Here is a 20,380-nt window from a genome sequence, read left to right on the forward strand (position 1 = left end):
ATGTAAATCAAGGATGTATTCTGTCCTTCCATTAACACTCAAACAAAAGTTTTCCTTTTCTATTTTCACATATTGCTTCCTAACCTCCATGCTCCAGAAGATAACAGAAAACAGGTAGCATATTTCAGACTCTGATCAGGTGCCATTTCAGTTAACCAAGCACTGGGATGGTTGTGAACCACTTTTGAAAAATCAGATTTAATAGAAAATCTATTGAAACAGTCAAAATGCTCACCTTTCAGGAAAGCCATTGTGCCAAGTGCAACGTAAAGAGACAGCAATAAATCACCATGCTGTGCACCTCAAATAGATAATCAATTTAATTGAAAGCATCAATAATCATAGTTTGACATTTATTACCCTGTGGATGTTTTATCTTTTAGGCTAGGGGACAGCGGGGCAATGATGAATACCAGTTCTGCCATGGAACACAATTATGTGGTGCAAGGAAAAGGACTTTATATTCTGCAAAAAAAGCAGTCAAATTCATAATTGAACCAGATTGCACAAAATCGGTGAGAAATAAATGCATATAACTGAAATGCATGTAACTTGAATTCTGGTGTTACGGCTCATGAGATAACGTTGCAAATGCTGCTTTGTGTATTCTTTTTAAGTGACTTAAGACAGCAATTCTCCAGGGCCGAATCTCCCTCTACAGAATATAATCTTTTTTCATACATGCACAAGAAAAAAACAAAAGTAAGGCTGGATTATTCCTTCTTTGGCTACATTTTATTGTTTGTGGTCACCCAAAGGTGAAAAATAATATGAAAGTTACACTGGTCGTATAGACAGAAGGCTCTGAGAGCAAAAGAGGGATGGAAATGTTCTCTTGTGCTTATGTTCCAATAAAGGAGGAACGTTCCTTTTCACCTGAAGAATTGTTTCCATGTAGAATGCCTGCAGAACACCATCCAGTGTACTGTCTGAATAAAGTAACAGCGTAGATATATCTGTTGAGCTTGTTGGGAAAGCCCCCAGGACTGCCAGGGTTGCGTTGCGTACAGCTGTTCCTGACATATCCTGGAAGGCTTTCAAGAACGTGAAAACCCCAAACTTTTAAAACATGAGTTGTGGAATAAGTTATTCTGAAAAACTAAATTGTCTGTATTAGTTTGAATCATGCGCTTATTATGCATCAGTCGAAGCAGGTATTTTACCTTTTTTGTTTGGTTGGTTTTGAGGACTCTTGCTTAAACAGCTTTTACTTTCAGAAGAGTGAATTAAACTCTTAGTACTTTCACCAGCTAGTACAACCTGGATAAGTTGTTGTAAAGTTCTCTTTTCACTTTTTATTATTTGAACCAAAACACAATTTGGAAACCGTGTAGACTGGCAGATAGTGCCACTGTCATTACACTCCTGGCAAAAGTGAGAGCACAAAAGTAAGTCTCTTGAAGGCGAGGGATTAATCAAGTTGAGCTCCTGTCCCAGCTAAATGTCAGCCAGATTATTGCTTTGGATATAATTTTAATGTTGTTCTAATCAAAAGGCTGAATGCCTGAATTAGGGAAGGAGGATATACAATTATGAATTATAAATTTACAGTCAAATTGACAGCCCTGGCTGTAGAAAAATAGGTAATTATATAATACAGTGTTTTTTTTTTCTTGCTTCTCTGCTTTACTCCATTGCTTATCCTAATACCAGAAATCATTATTTTATTGTTTTAAACAAAAAACAATTTAAATGCAAATTACTTCCGCATTATAAAAATGCACATCTTAAATACAGTGGTGATACTCAGGAAGCCTGGAATGGAAGGATGTGGCGAGGAGGTGTCTTTTGAGAAACTGAAGACACCACAAACTCATCCCAAGCCTCAAAGTCTCTTATGGGACTGTCTGAACGTTAGCACAATCTACAGCACAATGCCAAATAGTCAAAGTAGTAAAGTAGCCTTCAACAAGAAACGGATGGACGTTCAATTGAGGATGATCATGCTTTTCTGTGTAAAAGCCGCACTATTTGTTTTACAGCTGTTCATCTGTTTGTGCTGGGAGGAAGAGCAGCCAGGACTGTCCGACTTGCCAGGTTTTGGTCCATTTCCAACTTGGTCCGAACAGGAGCCATGGGCAAATGGGGTGGAGTCACCACAGCCTTTCACTAATGAGTTCACCCTTCCCTTCCTTAAGTCAAAACAGGACCAACTGAGCCTGGTGACCCAGCGGTACAGACTGATGAGCTCTAGGGAGTTTTGTTGCTCTTGCAGTGCTTGCTTTATACTTTCTCAATCCCAAGTGGTTTAGGGTGTTGAGGAAGACAAGAACCAAGTTTATGAGAATGTTAAACTGCTGTTCTGTTATTCCCACAAAGCCACAGTTTCCTTGATGGCACATTTGGATTATTTGGTAAGATAGGATCTCTTAACTATACTCAAATCAGTGATTATTTACTTAGGGCTGGCAGTTAAAAAAATGCTTTACTTCATTAAACCCTCTTCAATGGCTTAAATACATTTAGTTTCCAGCATCTGGATACATTATGGACATTTCTTTGTCTATGATCTATCAGTGGTAGTTTTTAAGATGTAAACAGAAATGCTATTTGGCAAGATCGTGTATGGAGCCATCTTTTAACCTCAATATTCCTTTTGGCACAAGATTAAAAACTCCTTGTAATCAATACTCAGAGCTGGATCTCCCAAGATTTTCTTCAAAACTCTGCTTGGAGTGTTTAACAACAGTGAGGGCTGTGTATGCTTTTCAAAACTTCTAACAAAAAAAGTCTTTTTTTTTTTCTTCTGGTACTGTTCTGAAAGAAGCTCCAAATGTAGAATCCATTTTAGTTCTGATAGCAAACAACTGAAGTTACTAAGGATAACATACGGATTTTTAAAAAAATCTATTGGCCATTTTGGCTTACTTCAGGGAAGTCTTCTGCAGAGATTTCAGAATTTTCTGAGCAAACACTCTGACAGCCAGGACCATTGCTCGAAGCTTGCGGTCAAAGTGGGGGGAAGCGTTTTGGCAGGTGTCTTTTTGAAGTGGCTGGCTGTGAGGTCTTTTTACTGAGAAGATGTCTAATCAAGAAAACGCGAGCAGACGGATAATGGTCAAGTTCTCCGACCTCAAGAAATGAAGTGCTCACTGTATTTATAAGCTCATTTCTCTAGTTACACATGGGCTTTTTAAATCAGTGTTCTGTCTAGATTAGGGCTTGCCTTTCTCTTGGGGAACAAAAGCCCATTTCTGTCTTGGAGGCCAGAAGTGGTCCTAGTGGAGAGGGTAGGCGCTTCTGGCGTTATTAAAGAATGAGCGAACCTTGTTTGCTCCAGCACACATTCGCCTGTACCAGACAGATGGATCCCAGTTGCGTGCCAGGCAGCACACGTGATCTGTATACCTCTATAGCAGCGCAGCAGGATCTCCTGGTACAGTTGCAGAGACAGATCTTGACGTTCTGGATCCTATCACTTGCAATCACCCCAAATCCAGAATTCATGCAGGAAGTGACAGTTGGGTGCTTAAAGGAGAGGTTCCATTTTAAAACCCTGTATGTTTTCTTGAGGCTCAGTGTATAACAGGCTTTCTCTTGCAGTGGAGCCTGTTGTAACTGGTGGTGTTACCAGTCATCACTCATGATTCTCTGTCGCATTGGCACTGTGATCTTGCTGCTCCGGGTATGTTGCCCTCACACCTCCGGCAGCTCATCTGGAAAAGCTGGTAAAAAGAACGCAGCAAAAAAAATTAAAGAATTGTAGCCTTGCGTTCAGAAGGAGCTTTTTGATAGTCAGGGGTGCATTAGAGCACTGTAGAAAACAGAACGTACAGTGGTTTTTGTGGTTTGTGAGACTTTGAAGCTGTGTTGTGTTGTATTACTGTCCATCTCAGTTTTCACATATCTCATCGCTTTGTTATTATATGTACTTTTAAAGCAAACACCCACACCCACCCACCCCCGATGCCCAAAACTCTCTGCTGTGAGTTCAGCAGCTGTCTGGAAAAGCAGATATAATGTGAGAATGTGTAAAGAACACATTCTTTCAAGTCACACTGAAAAGAGAATTGTTATATAAACAGATGGGAGGATGCCATTGCCCCAGAAAACTGTCTGAGTGGTGTCCCACATTACGCTTTGGCAGAAGGAGGTTTGAGGGCAGAGCAGAAGAATGAGCTATGCTGTGGAAAGACCCTCTGGAAAAGACTAAGTGTAGAACTGTTCAGTTTGGAGACAAGAAAAATATATGATGGGGAACATAGACAATAAAGATACCTGATTGCCATTTACTGTAAGACCAGAGCACAAAGCATTCAGTACAGTTCGGTGCTGAATCTCTTCTCATTCGCTGTGGCACTTGTGCTGACAGTCAGTTGCCAGTTCTAGTCTTCAGGCCTCCTTTCTTCACTTTGATTCACTGGAAAAAGCAAAGGTAGGTGCCAAGCTATACCTGGTACCGTAACTGAAACAAAGGGAAGGGAAAGAAAAAGATCCTCGGTGCTTTTCCTATGGGATTCAGTGCAGGGACAGAAGCATAAGCAAAAGCTTCTACATGTTACTCATAACGCCACATTTCAAGATGGCTTGTCCAAGGCCAGAATTTGTCTCCAATACAGTGTGTGGTACAGAGGGGTATTGCGCTACATCTGGCAACTGTTGAGGGGGATTTTCAGCTGTGGTTAGTCTTTCTCTGATGCTATATTGGAAGAAGAAAGCAGCAGATTTGCGCTTCCGAGATGGACGTCTCCCACCTTGCGTAGAGAGCGCAGAAGCTTGTCTGGCCAGAATACACTGCCTGGAACTCGGTGGAAGAGGTGCTCGTGGCATCCATAGTGTAAGGGAGCCTAACGGGCTCAACTCTTCACATTCCTTCATCTTTGAAGTTCTTGAGAGGCTCAGTGCATCCTTCCACTTCTGACCAGGAGGTTTTAGTCTTCTTTCCCAGGAATTACTTAAAAAGCCTTTGAGAGGCTTTTGAGGGATTTACTCTTAAGGTTCCATCCTTTCTAGAAGCTTACTTGGGACAAATGCCAAATACCTGCATAGATAAAAGTTCTCTCTCTCACTCTTGAATTCGTTTTACTACCTCTGTTTTAGGAAGTTTTGGAAATGGGACCAAACCAACTAACAGTCTTGTAGCCATGAAGTATTATGTCCCAGTAACTGTTTTGTATACTTGAGAAAGTGAAAACTGCATGCTTCCTGCTAAGCTCATGATACACAGCATAGCCTATGATACACTGTCCTAGATTTATTTTGAGAAGTGATTCATATTTATTGTTTATACAGATGCTCTAAAGATTAAAGATTACCTTAGGTTTAATTTTTTTTTAGCTTGCAGTTGTAGTTCTCTGATGTGTCAATTCCTGAAACGTAGCTGGTTTACAAACCAGATGCGAAGTGAAGCTATACACACTCAAGATGGCATTCCCTCCAAAGAAGCACTGGAGCTGTACCCAGCCCTATTATATCATGCCCTTGAACACTCTAAACACAAATTCCTACCTGTGGAAGACATCAGCAGCCCAAGAAAAAACCCGAAACTTATTTCCGTTTGGACTCCCTAAATTCCTGTCTCAAGAAAATGCACTGAAATTGCCACCCACTCTCTGTCTGGCTGATTAAATAAAATATTGACCTTTTCCAAACACAATATTATCATTCCAAGCATAATATTATCCAGTTCTGTCTGAGATTGTTTCTGCAGCTCTTAAAAGGGAACTCACCTGGCACCCCCTATCAATTCAGATAAAACAACACTGTATGCTTTTTAAATAAGAAACTGATTGTGCCGATGTCTGAAGTTAGTCCACAGAATAATTCCGTATTAACTTTTCTTTATAGAGAGTATCATTTGCTTAATATTACTTCCGAATAAAGGAAGACGAAGTGCCCTTTTCTGTCCCTCTATTGTTCTCTTTCCTGGCACAGAACATTACTACAGGGAATTCCTTTCCAAGTTAACTTACCAGCTCAGAATAAGTACTTATTCCGTATTTAAGCGGCAGCGCGTCTTGAGGACAAGTGGCAAAAGAGTGGCATATACAATAGCAGAAACTGTTCCTTGTGGTTAGCACAGATCATACCACGAAAGAAACACGCTAGTACAGAAAATTCCCCTCCTGTTTAGAGCCCATGCAAGGCTCTTCATATCTTGAGTTTATTAAAGACTTCTTTTACTAAGTTAAGTGATGTAAACTTCCTTCAAGCTCTCTGTGGCAGGCATCCGTGGTGGCTACGCTAGTCACCATCTTCTTGTTTTTCTTTCAGAAAAGATTGTCCCTGCAAAGGAGCACTGAATATCTGTATCTTCCACTAAAATAAATAGGACTCTAACATCTCATAATCAGCCTTATGTTTCTCTTCCAGTTCTTCTCAGGCTTTAATAGGCCATTTTTCTTACTGCATCACACTGACTGACTCTGACCTTGTCATGTTAAAGTGACAGTTAGGTTATCCTGCTGATGGGTATCAAATTGACATATCCCATCCTTTCTGTCTGAGTGCCAGGCAGGGACACATTCCCAGACAGCCTACACTCCCCCTGGACGGTACCAGCTATTAGGAAGGCTGCTGTTTTCATTCGTTCCTTTCACAGTGTGAGCAGCAAAACTAAGCTGCTAAATGAGACAGTGCATTTCCCACTTTCGACTTTTGAAATTGGTGGGAACGTTGCATTTTGGCTTTATTTTCCTTCAAGTGTGATTAATGATCAAAAATCTACATGTCACAGCTTAGCTATTTGGCTTTGGTGCACTACTATGGTTACATTGAAGGCCATTATTTTGATGGAACTGAGGATAAGCTCTAGATATAGATGCAGTTTATTGAGCTGGATTTTTGGCAAATTTTGTATGCAGTGAATTGCAAGTTGGCTTTTATGTTTGTGCTTGTGATTTGACATGCCTGCATGTGGGTCACTAGAACACTTTCAGTGAGCTCAGCAAAGTTGCGTGTTACTTGGGCAGAGAAAAGACTTGGCTTTTGAACCAAGACAGGCAAGCACGCCCATGAAAAAATTTATTCGTTATATACTCTTTAAATGTGGTAAAACAATTCATAATTCTTATCAGTGTCTTTTTAGGCTGTGAGGAAGAGAATGAAATGAGGTCATTTTTCTCTGTTCTTTCTCAAATTCTCAACTGTATAATTGTTACATTTAAGTAAGGATGGAGGCTGTATCATTCGGCGTGGGTGATGGGAGAAGCCAAAGCCAGCTGGCCCTGCTCTGAATCTTGAGACCTGAAGATGAAAATCTTTTGCCTTGGCACATGGGATCCTAGTCCTTCTCTTTGGCAACTGCACGCATGGAGAGATTGAAGTGCGGAGACTTTCCTGTTTCCTACGATATTGGTGCCAATCAGTTTCAGCATCAATGGCAAGACTTCGCCTATGATGAAGGGGATTTTGTAAGAAAAAGAAACAGTGTTGATGTTGCCATATAGGTTTGAAAGTACTTAACCTCTGCCACTGAAGGGAGAAGGGCAGGGAGTTTCTGAAAGTCTTGCCAACAGAACTGGAAATGAATGCCACCCCAGTGACACCAAGAATGAGGCAAATCAGTCGATTAGCTGTATATGAACCTCACCCAAAGGGAGGCATAAATGACTGGTGTTTGAATAACGAATTATTCTAGGGCCTAGATGGTGTATTTGTTGAATCCATTTCAATACACTTCTTCCCTTCGAGGGTATTTTCTAAGATACCCTAGTCATAACAGGTATGATTAGATACTAAGAGTTGAGTGCATTGCCTATATAGATTTATATGTCGATGCGTGTCCTGGATAGAAAGGCTGCAATTTAATATGAAGTATGAGCTCTTCAGCCGAAGCCCAGAGGTCCCCATACGTCAGATCAAGTGCATGTCAGCATTGCCATTACAAGAAGATGTATGATCTCTCTTTATTTACTTATGATTATTACTGATCATCTTAACAAACAGGTTATCAATATATGAAGTACAGAGGAAGTTCATTTATATTATTCTGTCAATATCAAGGTCATTTTTATAACTAAAAAGGGTTGGGAACAGAAGACAGATGGATCATATGCGACTAAAGCTAACCGTCCAATCCATTTACATTGCTGCAAACAGCAGAGCTTTATCTGTTAACCAAAACATTACACTTCACTCTTCAAGATGATTTTTTGCTCGAATAATAAATAGCTCTAGATACATTAAGTGATTGTGTTATGTAGTTCTGTGGCAGACAGAATTTAGAGTTGATGACCCTAAGCTTCCACTCTACTACTATTTTCTCTATGGTTAGAGTGAAGATGTAACTGGTTTGCAGTTCAGAAGCACATTGTGTCAGAGGATCTCATATTTTATTTAGCCTAAAAGTCTTCTAGGCATGATCCCAGGTTTGAAGATGAACAAACTGAGTTAAAACAGATACAATTCAATACTTACAACTTCTGTTTTAATCCTTAGACTGTACATGTGGCTCAGCGCTAGACAGAGAGAGAAGAGTCCCTTCTATCTTTTCAGAATTCAGTTTTATAATGGAATTTCCCTTCAGGAAAAAGGGAGTTCAAGATAATATTTGTAAGGGTATTTTAAAAAGAAAATAATAATTAATTTAAACTGTTTTTTTTTTTCTCGTGTGTACTGTTACCTATTTTTTTTCTGGAAGGTGTTTCAAGAAGTGAGCAAAATACTAGACAAAAGGCTTATAGGCTTACATTATTAATTGGGACTTACTCTACTGTCAAGAATCACTATATGTTGCAACAGAGGGATGCAACGGGTGTGACTTCCTATGTAAATGTTTTGTCTCCGCTCCAGGGTCCTTAAAGATCTCATTCTCTGTAGTTGGTAAAACCTATTTTCTTCGAATAGTAATAATAAATAGATGGTTGCTAAAGGTGATGTTGGATTGCTGAAATGGAGAAAAAAAAATAGGAGGAGGTTAGGTGTGGCACCATATGAAAGGGAAATGCATCTCTAACTTGGATCCAAGGAACATGTGTAATGAATGAAATACGTTTTCTTTTAGCAAAACTGCCAAACTATCAAGCGCATTTCTCATGCTCATTAACACTGGACTTTAAGAACCCGATAAGAATGCAATATAAAATCAAAGAGCCCCTAAAGACTGTGAGATTATATTTAATACTCTCCTATCACCAGTCCCTGAGTGCTTGGCAAGAGAAACGGTGACATTTACTAATCAGTACCCTCTCTTATTTGTCTTGGCTGAAAGTCTCAAGTCCTCAGCTTATTGAAGTTATTACAAATGCTCTCCATTAGATTCTGTTTAACTTCCTGGTATTTGCTGTTGAACTTGATCACAATATCATGGAGGAGTTATGTCTTTAAAAAGTGATACAGAAATCACGATACCATGTATGTAAATTGCATGTTTATTTTCTTTCTTGCAGTCTTTGTTCTTAAACAGTTTCTTAATGTTTGACATTCGTTCTTCTTAACATTAACTACCCCAGACATTTTCCTGCACCTTTCTGGATGCACAGAAGTTTGTTTCATGTGATAAGAAGGTGCTGTTTCTTACTAAAAGATGACTTAGGATGTTCCTTTCTTTTGAACACCCTTTGGAATAACCTGTAATGGTTCACCTCTGTGAACTGCATTTTGTTCTCCTGAAAGTCGGCAAACAGCAAAAATTCCTCTGTAAAGCCATACAGGACAAGGCATGAGCAAGTGCAGAGGTGTTCCCTGCGGCAGATTACCAGAAATTTTGGGCCATGGATCCCTCCTAATTTTGAACATTTTTCATGCAGCACTGTACCACCTTTTTGTTCAGACTTTCAACTGAAAAATAAATGGTTATAAAATGGTCTGTGGAGTGCATACCACAGCTTTGCAGACTGTTACTGGTCCACAAACCACAGTTTGGCTGCTCTACAGTGTTCCCAATTGTGCTGGGGTTGCCCTTAGCAGTGAATGGTTGGTTTATTCTTTATACTCTTTTCAGCCCTTGGCTTGTCTCTTGCCAGTCAGAGTAGCGCTGTTCATCCTCCTTCACTCACCAGCCAGGAAAGGAAATTCTTCCTCTCAGGCAAGAGCTTTCCTCCCTTTCCTCGTAATTCCAGGCACATTCGTTTCAAATTCCCAAGGCAGGATATTGAAAATTTCCTCAAGTTAATAGGGCTTCACAAATTTACTTATTGTAGAAAATGTAAAATTTTGGTAAATTGTCAGCCAGAAAGTGCTATAAAATCCCTGTATTTTAAAAATACGGCTAATAGAAAAAATTCTTAAGTGCCGAAATGGTTTTCTTTGGGTTCCTTCTCCCTCTGGCTTTACTATGAAAGAACATCATCTCGGTGACTTAGCTATTGTGGGGTTGTTAGCTGGTGTGTTTTAAAGGACTGTCCCAGCTCCTGAATGCAAAGTTTAACAACGCGCTTACAGTCATCACCAGGGTGAGCCCATGCCATGCTATTTGCAGTTTTCAAACGCTTGTCTTGCTCATCCTCCTTGCTCCGAACTGCAAAGGAGGTTGAAGGGTTTGAATAGGCTTATTCTTTAGCAGTTTGTGCAGTGATGGGACAGCTTCCCAGTGGAAAACCAAATGACGATAAAGAACACAATGTAAACCTGGCAATCCCAGATTAGGTTTATGTGTATTTTATATGTATTTTCTTTAATACCATGCTCATACAGTTCTTCTGTCCTCATGAACCCACATTCCTTCGAGGTCTGTTACCAACAGAGTTAATCTTGTATGCCCAAATAGCATCATAGTGCTTTTTAATCAACTCATTTGGCCTACATCAGCATATATAATTTCTGACCTTTTCCATAGCTCCACCTTGGGGGGTCTTGGGATGATCGTGTTTTAAAGGCATTCAAGGCTTTCCTAGCTGAGTGATGTTATATTTATGAAGATAAAAGCATCAAGTATCAAAAATGGGCATTAATCATTACAGTGTTTAAGGAACCTCAGGAAGTTCAGATGAAGAGTCTCTCTTTGTGCTGGAAAGTAAAAACAGATACGCAAACTACAGGTGAAAATGTTTACACAGAAAGCATCTGGATTAAAATTAGTATTAAGCCAGCTCATTCCCTGCCAATACTCAAATAACATCACGAACAGGATTAACACCCTTAATGCTTTTTGCGCAAGCTATTGTAGCTCATGAAGCACCATTTGGCCATCCGCATCATGCAGAGAAGAGAACTGATAGTTCCATTCGTATTTCAGGACTTGATAGCTTTGGTGACAATAGATCAGGTTATTAATTATTCCAGTTTATTCAGTTGGGAGGCTCCATAGTCTGTTAGCAAGGGCAAAAGGTTGAGAATTTTGCCACTGATTTACCATGTAACTTCAGGCAACTCAGTCTTCGGACCTCAATTTATAGGCTTTTCAAATAGATATTTTCCTTCCACAGAGAGTTCAGAGCTTACAAAATTTACTGTTTAATTTTTTATAATTACGTAAGGATTGTTTGCAGATTAGTTCAATGGATTTTGTATGGGTTCTGTGTGCCGTTCTGAAGTTCTGTGGTATCCAGGATAATGTTCGTATTTGGTTACTGATGTATCTAGACTATGTGATAGAAGGAGTTGCTGCAAAGCAGCAGTGCATTTTTGATAACATGGCTATATACTATAGAAGACTTTTATATATAATGCCAGACTTCATGGAAGAACTAGAAAAGCAACAGCTGTTGTGACAGCGTTACAGTTTGCACAAATCAGCTTTTTGGTTTCACTTCAAAACTGGCAAATAGTTAATAAATAAACAAACCCTTTCCTGCTTGTGCATTGGCTATTTGCAATCTACAGAGCTGTTAATGGCAGAGTTGATTAGCTCTTTACTGCTGCAGCAACAGCATTTGTCAATATAATGAGTAATGGCTTTTCATGTCTCAGGCAAATAGTAACAATGAAAAATACTTCACGTGCTTTTTTTTTTTTTTTTTTGTAAAATTGTCCTTGGGCACCAGGGAGTGAGAACGTTAATGTGATATTTGCTAAAGCCAGATGGAGACAGGCATAAAGTCTTAAAGAATGTCTGTATGTGTTAGAGCCAAGTGAGCCAACACGTACTAGCAGACAGTTGAAAAGAAGATTCGTTTTTTCGTACCAAAACCTCCATATCCCAACGCTAACTCTGCTGGAACTGCTACAAGGGGAGTGTCCTGAACACTGTCAGTTCTCTGTGGAGACTGAGGTGCTGCAGCACAGTGCAAGGCGCCTGGAGGTGGGAATGTCTGCCGAATACCTGAGAGGAGTTCTGATACTCTGTGCTGGAGGGCTGCATCCCACAAGGTGCTTTGTGCTCCTGGCCTCCGTCCAGAAAAGCACTTATATATGCAAACATTTCTGTTTCTGTTAATTTCACTGATGCTCCTCGCTTAAATCCCTAGCTGGGTCAGGGCCAGCACTCTCAGGACTTTGCAGGATAAAACTTTTAAAGGAATAATTAACGGAAATTATGAAGCACAAGATTTGTTGCTTAATAACAGTGTTCTCTTCTGAGCTGAATTGGAATAGAGGTGCAGAAAGTAGGTGAAGCGTGTGAATACTTGAGCTGCTGTCTGTGTGTTGGGCAGGAGAGGTAGCTCCGTGGAAATATGAAGTTGTGTTTTAACTGGAGCATATGGCAGCTGGTCAAACGGTTTTACCTACTTAGAGACCATGTCCTGGAGGTGGCAGATACCGCTCAGGATTAGGATGCACAGTATCAGGTTGGTATGATTGCTGTGCTGGTATGAATGGAGCAGAGCTGAGATGTTTTTTAAAGCCCGTAACGAGCTGGCTAGAAGAAAATGTTTGCTCTGCATGTCATATTGTTCACATGTGCACCAGGTGATCATGCAGACAGTATAGTCATCGCATCTCAGTCAAGCAGGGTAACTTACCTATTACCGACAGCAAATTAGGCCCAGTAGGGGCATAGCCTGTGATTTCATCTGAAGTATTAACGTGAACTTGTGTGCAAGTAAGAATCAGAGTCCCTCAGATAATTTAAGGCAAAGTAAGTGTTTTCAAGATCCTTTTTTTTTATGATCCGGCTGCATGGTGTTCCCTGAAGAAGAGGCAGGTTTAAGACAGCGCAGGCGGCACAACCTGGCTTCCAGAGTTGAAAGTGATGTCCCCGTAATGCTGACCTGGGCTGACCAGGGATGGGGGGTGCAAGGGGCTCTACAGAGTGGGCATAGAGCAGGACCGCTGGGGAAGTGCGGGCTTCAAGAGCAGATACCTGGGCACTGATTTAAACACTGAAGTGCTCACTTAGCTTTAAGTCTTACTGACTTCAACGGTGATGTATTGAGGTCTTACTAAAGAATCAGATGATAATGAAGAACAAGTTATTGAAAAAACTGCCGTTATCTGCATACCAACCTCTGTGGAATTACTGGGTGTTCTCTTCTGTTTCCAACTTGGAGCAGACATGGAAATACTTCTTAAAAATCAAGATTCACGGTGATACAAGAGGGGCACGTTCTAGTCTGTCATCTTCTTTGCCGTTAGATTTTGCTGAACGCATCAAGCCATGCCTGTTTAAGTTTGGGGTTTGTTTTGTGGGTTTTTTTTTAAATGACAGCTTATCTGAGCTCACAGAATGAATGGATAACGTTACTATTTACACAAGCTCATTGTGATCTGTCTCGGTAATGTAATCAAATTAGGGTTAACTGCAGCTGGAGAATGCCAGCTTGTAAACTGTTTTTCAAAAAGAATCACATGGTGTTACTTGACATGTTTAGTATACATTCAGGAGGCTTTGCAAAAATTATAGCACATCCCTAACTAATGTAACTAAGTTGGGATTCTGTTGCCACCAGTTCGCTCAATCCAGGAAATTAAATGCAGTGAAATTCATCAACAGTTGGAGGAGATACACCTCTAACCAGATTCCTAAAATGCAAGTTTTTCTGACGTGGCTGCTGCTGACATGTTGTCTTTCTTTTGGCTAAAATCAACATATCAGTTGATAGAAAAAGCATATGGTGTAAATTTTGAGTACATTTAAGAACATATGTGTTAACTGCAAAAGTGCAGCCCACTGTACACATCAAGCGCTACATTTAGTCTTACGGCATTCGCATAAGATGAAGTCCAGCCTGAGCTAAAATTACCCAACAAGTAGATTTTCAAAGTATCTTTTGTTATTCTTATTAATAAACATCGTATCTGGTACTTACTTTCCTGCTTTCTCCCTTTCCCATTCAGTTAGGAGGTACTCTTTACATCCCAGTATTGCTGTCAAGTTCTTTTGCTGCGGAGAACAATCTCACAGGACAGTCTTTGCCCCTCAGAGATTACAGTATGCAAACGTACCTGATCTAGCTGTTAAATTTCTATCTGTCCAGAAGGGTGGTGTCAGACAGTTTTCATTCCAAGCTGGGAATGCAGAAGAATTTTGAAATTTCCTCCACAGCCTGGGAAGGTTTCTGCAGGCTTTGCCAGAGCCCTGGCAATGGTTTGGCAGCAGGAGGTTTTGGTTTCTGTCCTCTGCCCCTACACACAATGCACACCACACCCTGCCAAATACCAAGACCATTTCAACATCAAGCTGTCACCCTGTTCTACTGACGTGGGCAAATAGGAAATTTAGGCACATTCAGGTTATGGGCCATGTCCAAGCTAATGCGGAGAGTCTGTGGCAGAACTTAGTCCCATACTGTTGCATTTTGGACATAATCGTCTTTCTTTCTTGAAGTCCGGTGTAAAGGAAGGATGGAAAATACCATCTAAAAAGAGTTCCTAATCTCCTACTACTGCTACAATACCTTGTCCCACACGTAAACGTTCTGATAGTTTGAGGGTGGTGATGGTTCCATCAAAACTAAAATCCATCATGAAATCGGGGTTTGTTTCCCCAGAAGTTCTGTAATAGAAAGACACCTTGTCAAAAATCAGCCTGTTTGAAATATTCTGAATGAACAGTTAGATAAACAGCCACTGATGCTTTTCTGTAGAAGTACCATTTTTGAATATGTATGAAATACTTTTTACAGAAATTCTGTTCTCTAAGAATTTTGAAATTTGGGATCTGCGATGAATTGAAGGGGAAAAAAAAATAAATACGGTTTGAGAAACAGAACTTGCCCCTTGAGCGCAGATCTATCCAAACCAACAAAAGGAAGCTTGTGTTGGCATTTAGATTCAGACTCAGGAATTCCTGACTCTTAAGCCTGTTTATATAGGACTATACCACAGCCCAATTTGCACTTCATTTTGATTTTTTTTTCCCCTCTACGTTTATGGTCATGTTGAACGGGTGGATTATGCACTCTGAATGCACATACTTAACCAATTGTATTTAAAGATTTTTTGCATATAATAATTATAGTTAAGTGTCTTCATTTGGAAGCAGCAGTGTTCCATGAAGGCTTTTCAGTCATTTAGCATAGGGATATTTGTATTACAGCTCTGAAAGTTTCATGGCCTAATTCTCAAAAGGCTTTTGAGGGTCGCCAGTTCCCAGTGAAAGTAATGGGAGCAGTGAGGGCTCTGCACTTGAGAACAGTCAGCAATTCCCCAGCAACTTGGTGACACGTGCTTCTAACGGGGCACGACAGATATTTCACTTTCAGTAATTCCGGGTGAGATTTCAGCATGTGTATGTGCACACACAAGTGCAGGAACACACGGATTTTTATTGCTCTGGTATTCACCTCTTTGGCCCTATTTGCTTTCAGCTACTTTCTAAACCGCAATTTCAGTATCTATTAGAGCTGTTGTAAAATACAGAATGGTTTAGGATTCTTACTATTTAAAAAATGATGCGTTGTTATTACAGCTGAGCTTGGAGGTACTTGCCAACATTTTTGAAACTTGTAAATTGGTCAGTCCCACCTGGGCATGGCCAAAGGGGTCCGAGAACTTTGTGCTAAACCCTCAGCTGCCTCCTTGGCCCTTTTTTTTTTTTTTTTTTTTTTTTGTAAGGTTCCTTTGCAATGTGCAGCCATTCTCATTTTATCTTGGGTTTCCTCGCATTTTGATCTCTGTTCCTTGGAGCTTTTTTCTGCTCTTCTTTGGTAGCCAAAATACATTGCCTGGGCCCGGAAGTCCCGAGTACCTTGACCCCACCCTAGCACTTGAGCATACGTTTAACCTTAGACATCCGAGATCCCACTGAGGTCAGTGAAACGACTTAAATACTTGGAGACCGGCTGCTCGATCAAGTCCTTGTAGAGTATGTTTATCCTGATGGGGCTATCCAGTGTGATACAAAGTTTAGGTCCTTGACCTCCCTGAATGCCTGCTGACATTCATCGTAGATCATAGATCTAATCTCAGGTAGAACACAGCAGCGTTTTAATGACTTGTACCACCACACCTCTGTTGGAGGAGGAATTAAAGAGCTTCCCGCGCAGCTGCTGGAAGCGCTGAGGTACGGAAGCATCCCACGCCCCCGACCCCACCGTCAGTCCCTGCCGTTGGGATACAGCTCCTGGTGTGCTGTGAAGTTCTTGGCTGAGCACCTGGCTACAGGAGGGGAGAGCGTTCGTGTTTGTGAGGTGAAAGATGTCTCCAGTGTCACACGGGGATGCTGGGAGCGCAGCTGTCATCAGGCCTGACCCCCGTCACCGTTCCTCTGACTTGGCCTGGCGGCAGGGCGAGCCGTGGCGCTGGCAGCTGGCTTTGGTCGCCGCGCCGCAGGCACTCGCTTTTGGAGAGCCCACAGGTCTCCATCCCTCTTAGTGCCTGTGTTCTACATCACCTGCCATTTGGAAAAGAAACACGTTCTCGCCAAATCTACAGAAATTATTTATAGAAGCTACAGAAAACCTTGAAATGTGCGGGAGAATATAATACTAGTTCTGGTACAAGCCTTCCATCTAACGTCCAAAATATCTGTGTCGCTCTGTTGCAGTTGAGAGTTTTGGCCTTTGCAAAAGAAGAAAAAAAATCTGTATTATTTTTAACATTCTTAGTTGCAATTCAACTTATTTTTTTTTCTATTTTGTTTTTTTCTTAGCAAATACTGACTGATCCTGAGGTGGCCTCCCAAGAGGGCAATATAAAAAAGGTAGGATATGGATCAATCTTGTGCAAGTTGTTTTACTGTCTGGCTTTGAAATACACCTAGACACTTTTTTCCCTTCTTACTTTTGAACAAAGGTGTGTATTGCAAAAGTGTCGTAAAAGTTTTCCAATATTTGCTGTTGCTTTTTTGTATTAAGTATTGTGGTTCTGTTGGCATATTTTTCTGCCTTTTTGTGATTCCAGTATTTATGAAAAAGAAAATAATAGTTTGAAGTGTTCCTTGATTCAGCTACAATATAAACAGCTACCAGTCCAAATCGAAAAACCTCAATTTACCTCTTTTCCAGTAAAAGAAAATGTTGGTCCTTTGTTAAAAGTGCTAAATTTTTAGAGGTCACTTCACCATGTAAATGTGGCTTATGTGAAGTCCAAGGGAAAAGGAATAGATATATGAAAGGATAAAATTTAACTCACATGATGTATTACCGGTGCTTTTCATCACATTGTGGTGCTTAAACTATAATACTGACCAGAGAAAAATGTGTTCCAAATACAGCCCAGCTGTATAAATGTCTTCATAGTAGCTGTGAGGCAGCCTCAATGCTACATATTTCAGTAGCCAGTCTACTATTTTGGTTGGGGTTATTCTCAGTGACACTAAAATGACATTCTTTCCATGGCTATCTTTTGGTTAACGGCTTTACTAAAGTAAAGTGTTACAAGTCATATTTGATTATAGCCTCTCTAGATGGCTAGAGGTAGTGTGTCCTTGTTGAAATAATGAGCTAGCCGTAATTCTTTTCATATGCAATTGTCGTATAATGGGTATTCACAGTCCTATTCATAAAATATGAGTTTTTGAAAGTGGAAAATATTTTAAATTGGAACTTGCAACAACTGCCATTTTTATTCACCATGTAGGCGAGCTTCAATACCGTTTCTTAACTCTGAAAGCTAAAAGGAAACACTTGTTTCACTCTGCCAAACAAAGTGAAATATAATACTTGTCAGGCTCCAAAGTTAGTTTGGGAAAAGATATTTAGACACATGTCCGGTATGGACCGTTCTATTCTTACCATGTCGAGAAAAATACGCTTTTATTTTAGAAAGCCAGGCTACCGATATGAAACGTCCTTTGACCATCCAGTGACCTTGCAAAGGACCTATCGCAATACTGCTGAACTTTTTACCTTGTTCATCTCCATAACTCATTTGGTGTTTGTCTCTGCCTCTGTGGGATCCTTTTGTCTGAACAGACATGGTGACAAGGTGGCAGGTTCTTATTATCACAACGTACTTATCACAAGGATGGAGTAAATTCTCCATGGCTCAGGACTGCTCAGATATTTCTTTCTCAGTCTTTACAATATCACAAATAAATTCTACATCCCTACCTCGCAGAATCTACATTACCCTAAAGAGAGCAGGCTTTGTATGAAACAAGGGTAGAAGGAAACGTTAGACTGGCAGCTTTACATGTTTAATACATGATTTTGTATTTAAACTTCATTACTTGTATTTCAAAGGAGAATGTTGCAAAAACTACAGGTCTTTGAAAAATACTGTGTCCTTAAATGTTTTCCTGTACAGCAGGTATAAAACTGGACAATTATGATATTTGACAAGGGGGGAAGGACTGGCCTTCCACTTCTGTCTTTTAAATGCATTGTAGAGGAGCACTAGTGGGAGTTTATGAGGTGATAAATTTATTGAAGGATGGGCAGTAGGGTTTTACAGCTAGGGTAAAAAAGGTCAAAGCAGTAAGGTAAAGAGTTCAAGTCTAAACTTTATGGCTTGTGAAAAGACTACTGCTAGACAGCTTTTCAGTCGGAAGAAAATGAAAAATCAAGAATGAAAAATCATTCTGTACAATTTTTGTAGTATCTTAAAATTGTTTGTAAGTAGTACTCCAGCATTTTGCTCCAGTGGACAAACCCCTCTCGGGAGAAGACTTCCTTTTCCAGCCTCTCTAAATCATTCGGTTGTCATATCCCTGAAGACACAATAGTTGAGATTTGACTTCAATTTATTCCTATTCCTTCAGAGATAAGTCGGTGGTGAGAAGGTGACTGAAGACAAATGTAACTGTAGTGGGTGGGCTGATTTAAACTAGGAGAGAAGGAAGTCAGAGGCAAACAGAGGGACCGTAATTTTCAGTGGGTCATTTGACTGACTGCTGTATCACAGGTTCAGAATTGGCTAGTAACAAGGACTAGGAGGAGGAAAAAATCTCTAGAATGCAGAGAAAAGCTGTAAAAACAGTAAAAAAATAGAGCAGGGAAGGGAAGCATGGTAGCAGTGAGAGGTATAGGAAGATGCACAGGAAGCAATCTCTGCTTAAAAATTGACCCCAGTATTATTTCTGCTGTTAAGCTGCCAGAAGAAAAAACGAGCTCTTGCGTAACTTTTCATAAACTGAAAGGCAGTGAAAAGTCTGAAGATGCAGCATAGCAGACACTACTCTATTGTATAATAAAGCCGGCCCTTTTTTGGCTTGGAGCAAAATAAGAAGTATTTTCCCACTATGTCCAGTATTTTTCAGTTTGTATTACTGTTATTTCTGCGGGGACCACTAACACCAGAAAGCTGATTTGTTTGTTAGTGGTTGTCTCACAAGAATTAAGATTTCTAGCAATATTATTAAAGGGCCTGTATCCGGGATCATTTTTCTGTATCTGGAAATGTGCTGTGCCATAGACTAAAATGCGGTGTACTCCTACCAAGTTTTTCTTTCATCTGCTTTGCTTGCTGATATTTAGTTTAGCTTGCACAAATACACATCAGCTCCTCATCCTGTTTAATTGCAAATAATCGATTGTGAAAGTAACGCTAAAATAGGAGATTCACTTTTTTAGTGGACTAAATGCATACATTCACAGATGTGCACAAATACGTAAGTTATACCTGTGGGTATATTGTCCCGTATTCCCAAGCGTCTTTTTTCCAACCCATCTTCCTGCAGTCTGTTTATTTTGCTTAGAGAGTGGCTTACATGTTCTCTTGCTCTGAATTTTCTAAGCTTCTCCACTGCATTTAATACATTGAAAAAATGGCTTGTTATCATTATCTTCATTGTCATTTTGATTTAACTTTGAGAGGGAGATGAAAGATTTAGACTTCCTCCGGCAGGAAACAAGGCCAGTGTCCATTACAAGACACCTTTTTTCCCAAGGAGCAATGCTAGGTGTATTTATCTCTCCTCTAAAAGTCACTTTGGATGATGGTTTGAGAATCATATTGAAGGAGGCTCTGTGTATAGAGCTCCTAGCCAGCCTCCTCTGGATGGGCTGTTTTTCTGACTGTGGTGACAAGAGACCTCAGGGACTTCTCTCTTCAGTAGACTCTCTATTTAGTTTCTGTTTACTTAGAGGGAATAGCCTGAGGGGCTACTGGAGAGAAAACATCTGTGGGAGATAATCTATAGAGTTATCTATCTATCACTCTTGTCGACCCTGTCTCCCTTGAGAGCAAGCTGAGAGACTTGTAATAAAAAGGCATCGCTGAAGAGGCTTTAGGGACA

The 20,380-nt window shown here is 40.3% G+C and overlaps 1 protein-coding gene across 1 annotated transcript in view; it reads left to right on the forward strand.

The window, feature by feature from the left end:
- The window catches only part of PRDM16 (PR domain containing 16), a 350,772-nt gene that overhangs the window by 161,212 nt on the left and 169,180 nt on the right, over window positions 1–20,380 (forward strand). Inside the window, exon 3 of the mRNA XM_009320544.1 lies at window positions 16,853–16,903. Within this exon, the coding sequence (XP_009318819.1) occupies window positions 16,853–16,903 (51 nt within the window). The remainder of the gene's footprint in view (window positions 1–16,852; window positions 16,904–20,380) is intronic.

The sequence above is a fragment of the Pygoscelis adeliae genome, unplaced genomic scaffold, assembly GCF_000699105.1.
Source record: "Pygoscelis adeliae isolate BGI_AS28 unplaced genomic scaffold, ASM69910v1 Scaffold213, whole genome shotgun sequence".
NCBI lineage: Eukaryota > Metazoa > Chordata > Aves > Sphenisciformes > Spheniscidae > Pygoscelis > Pygoscelis adeliae.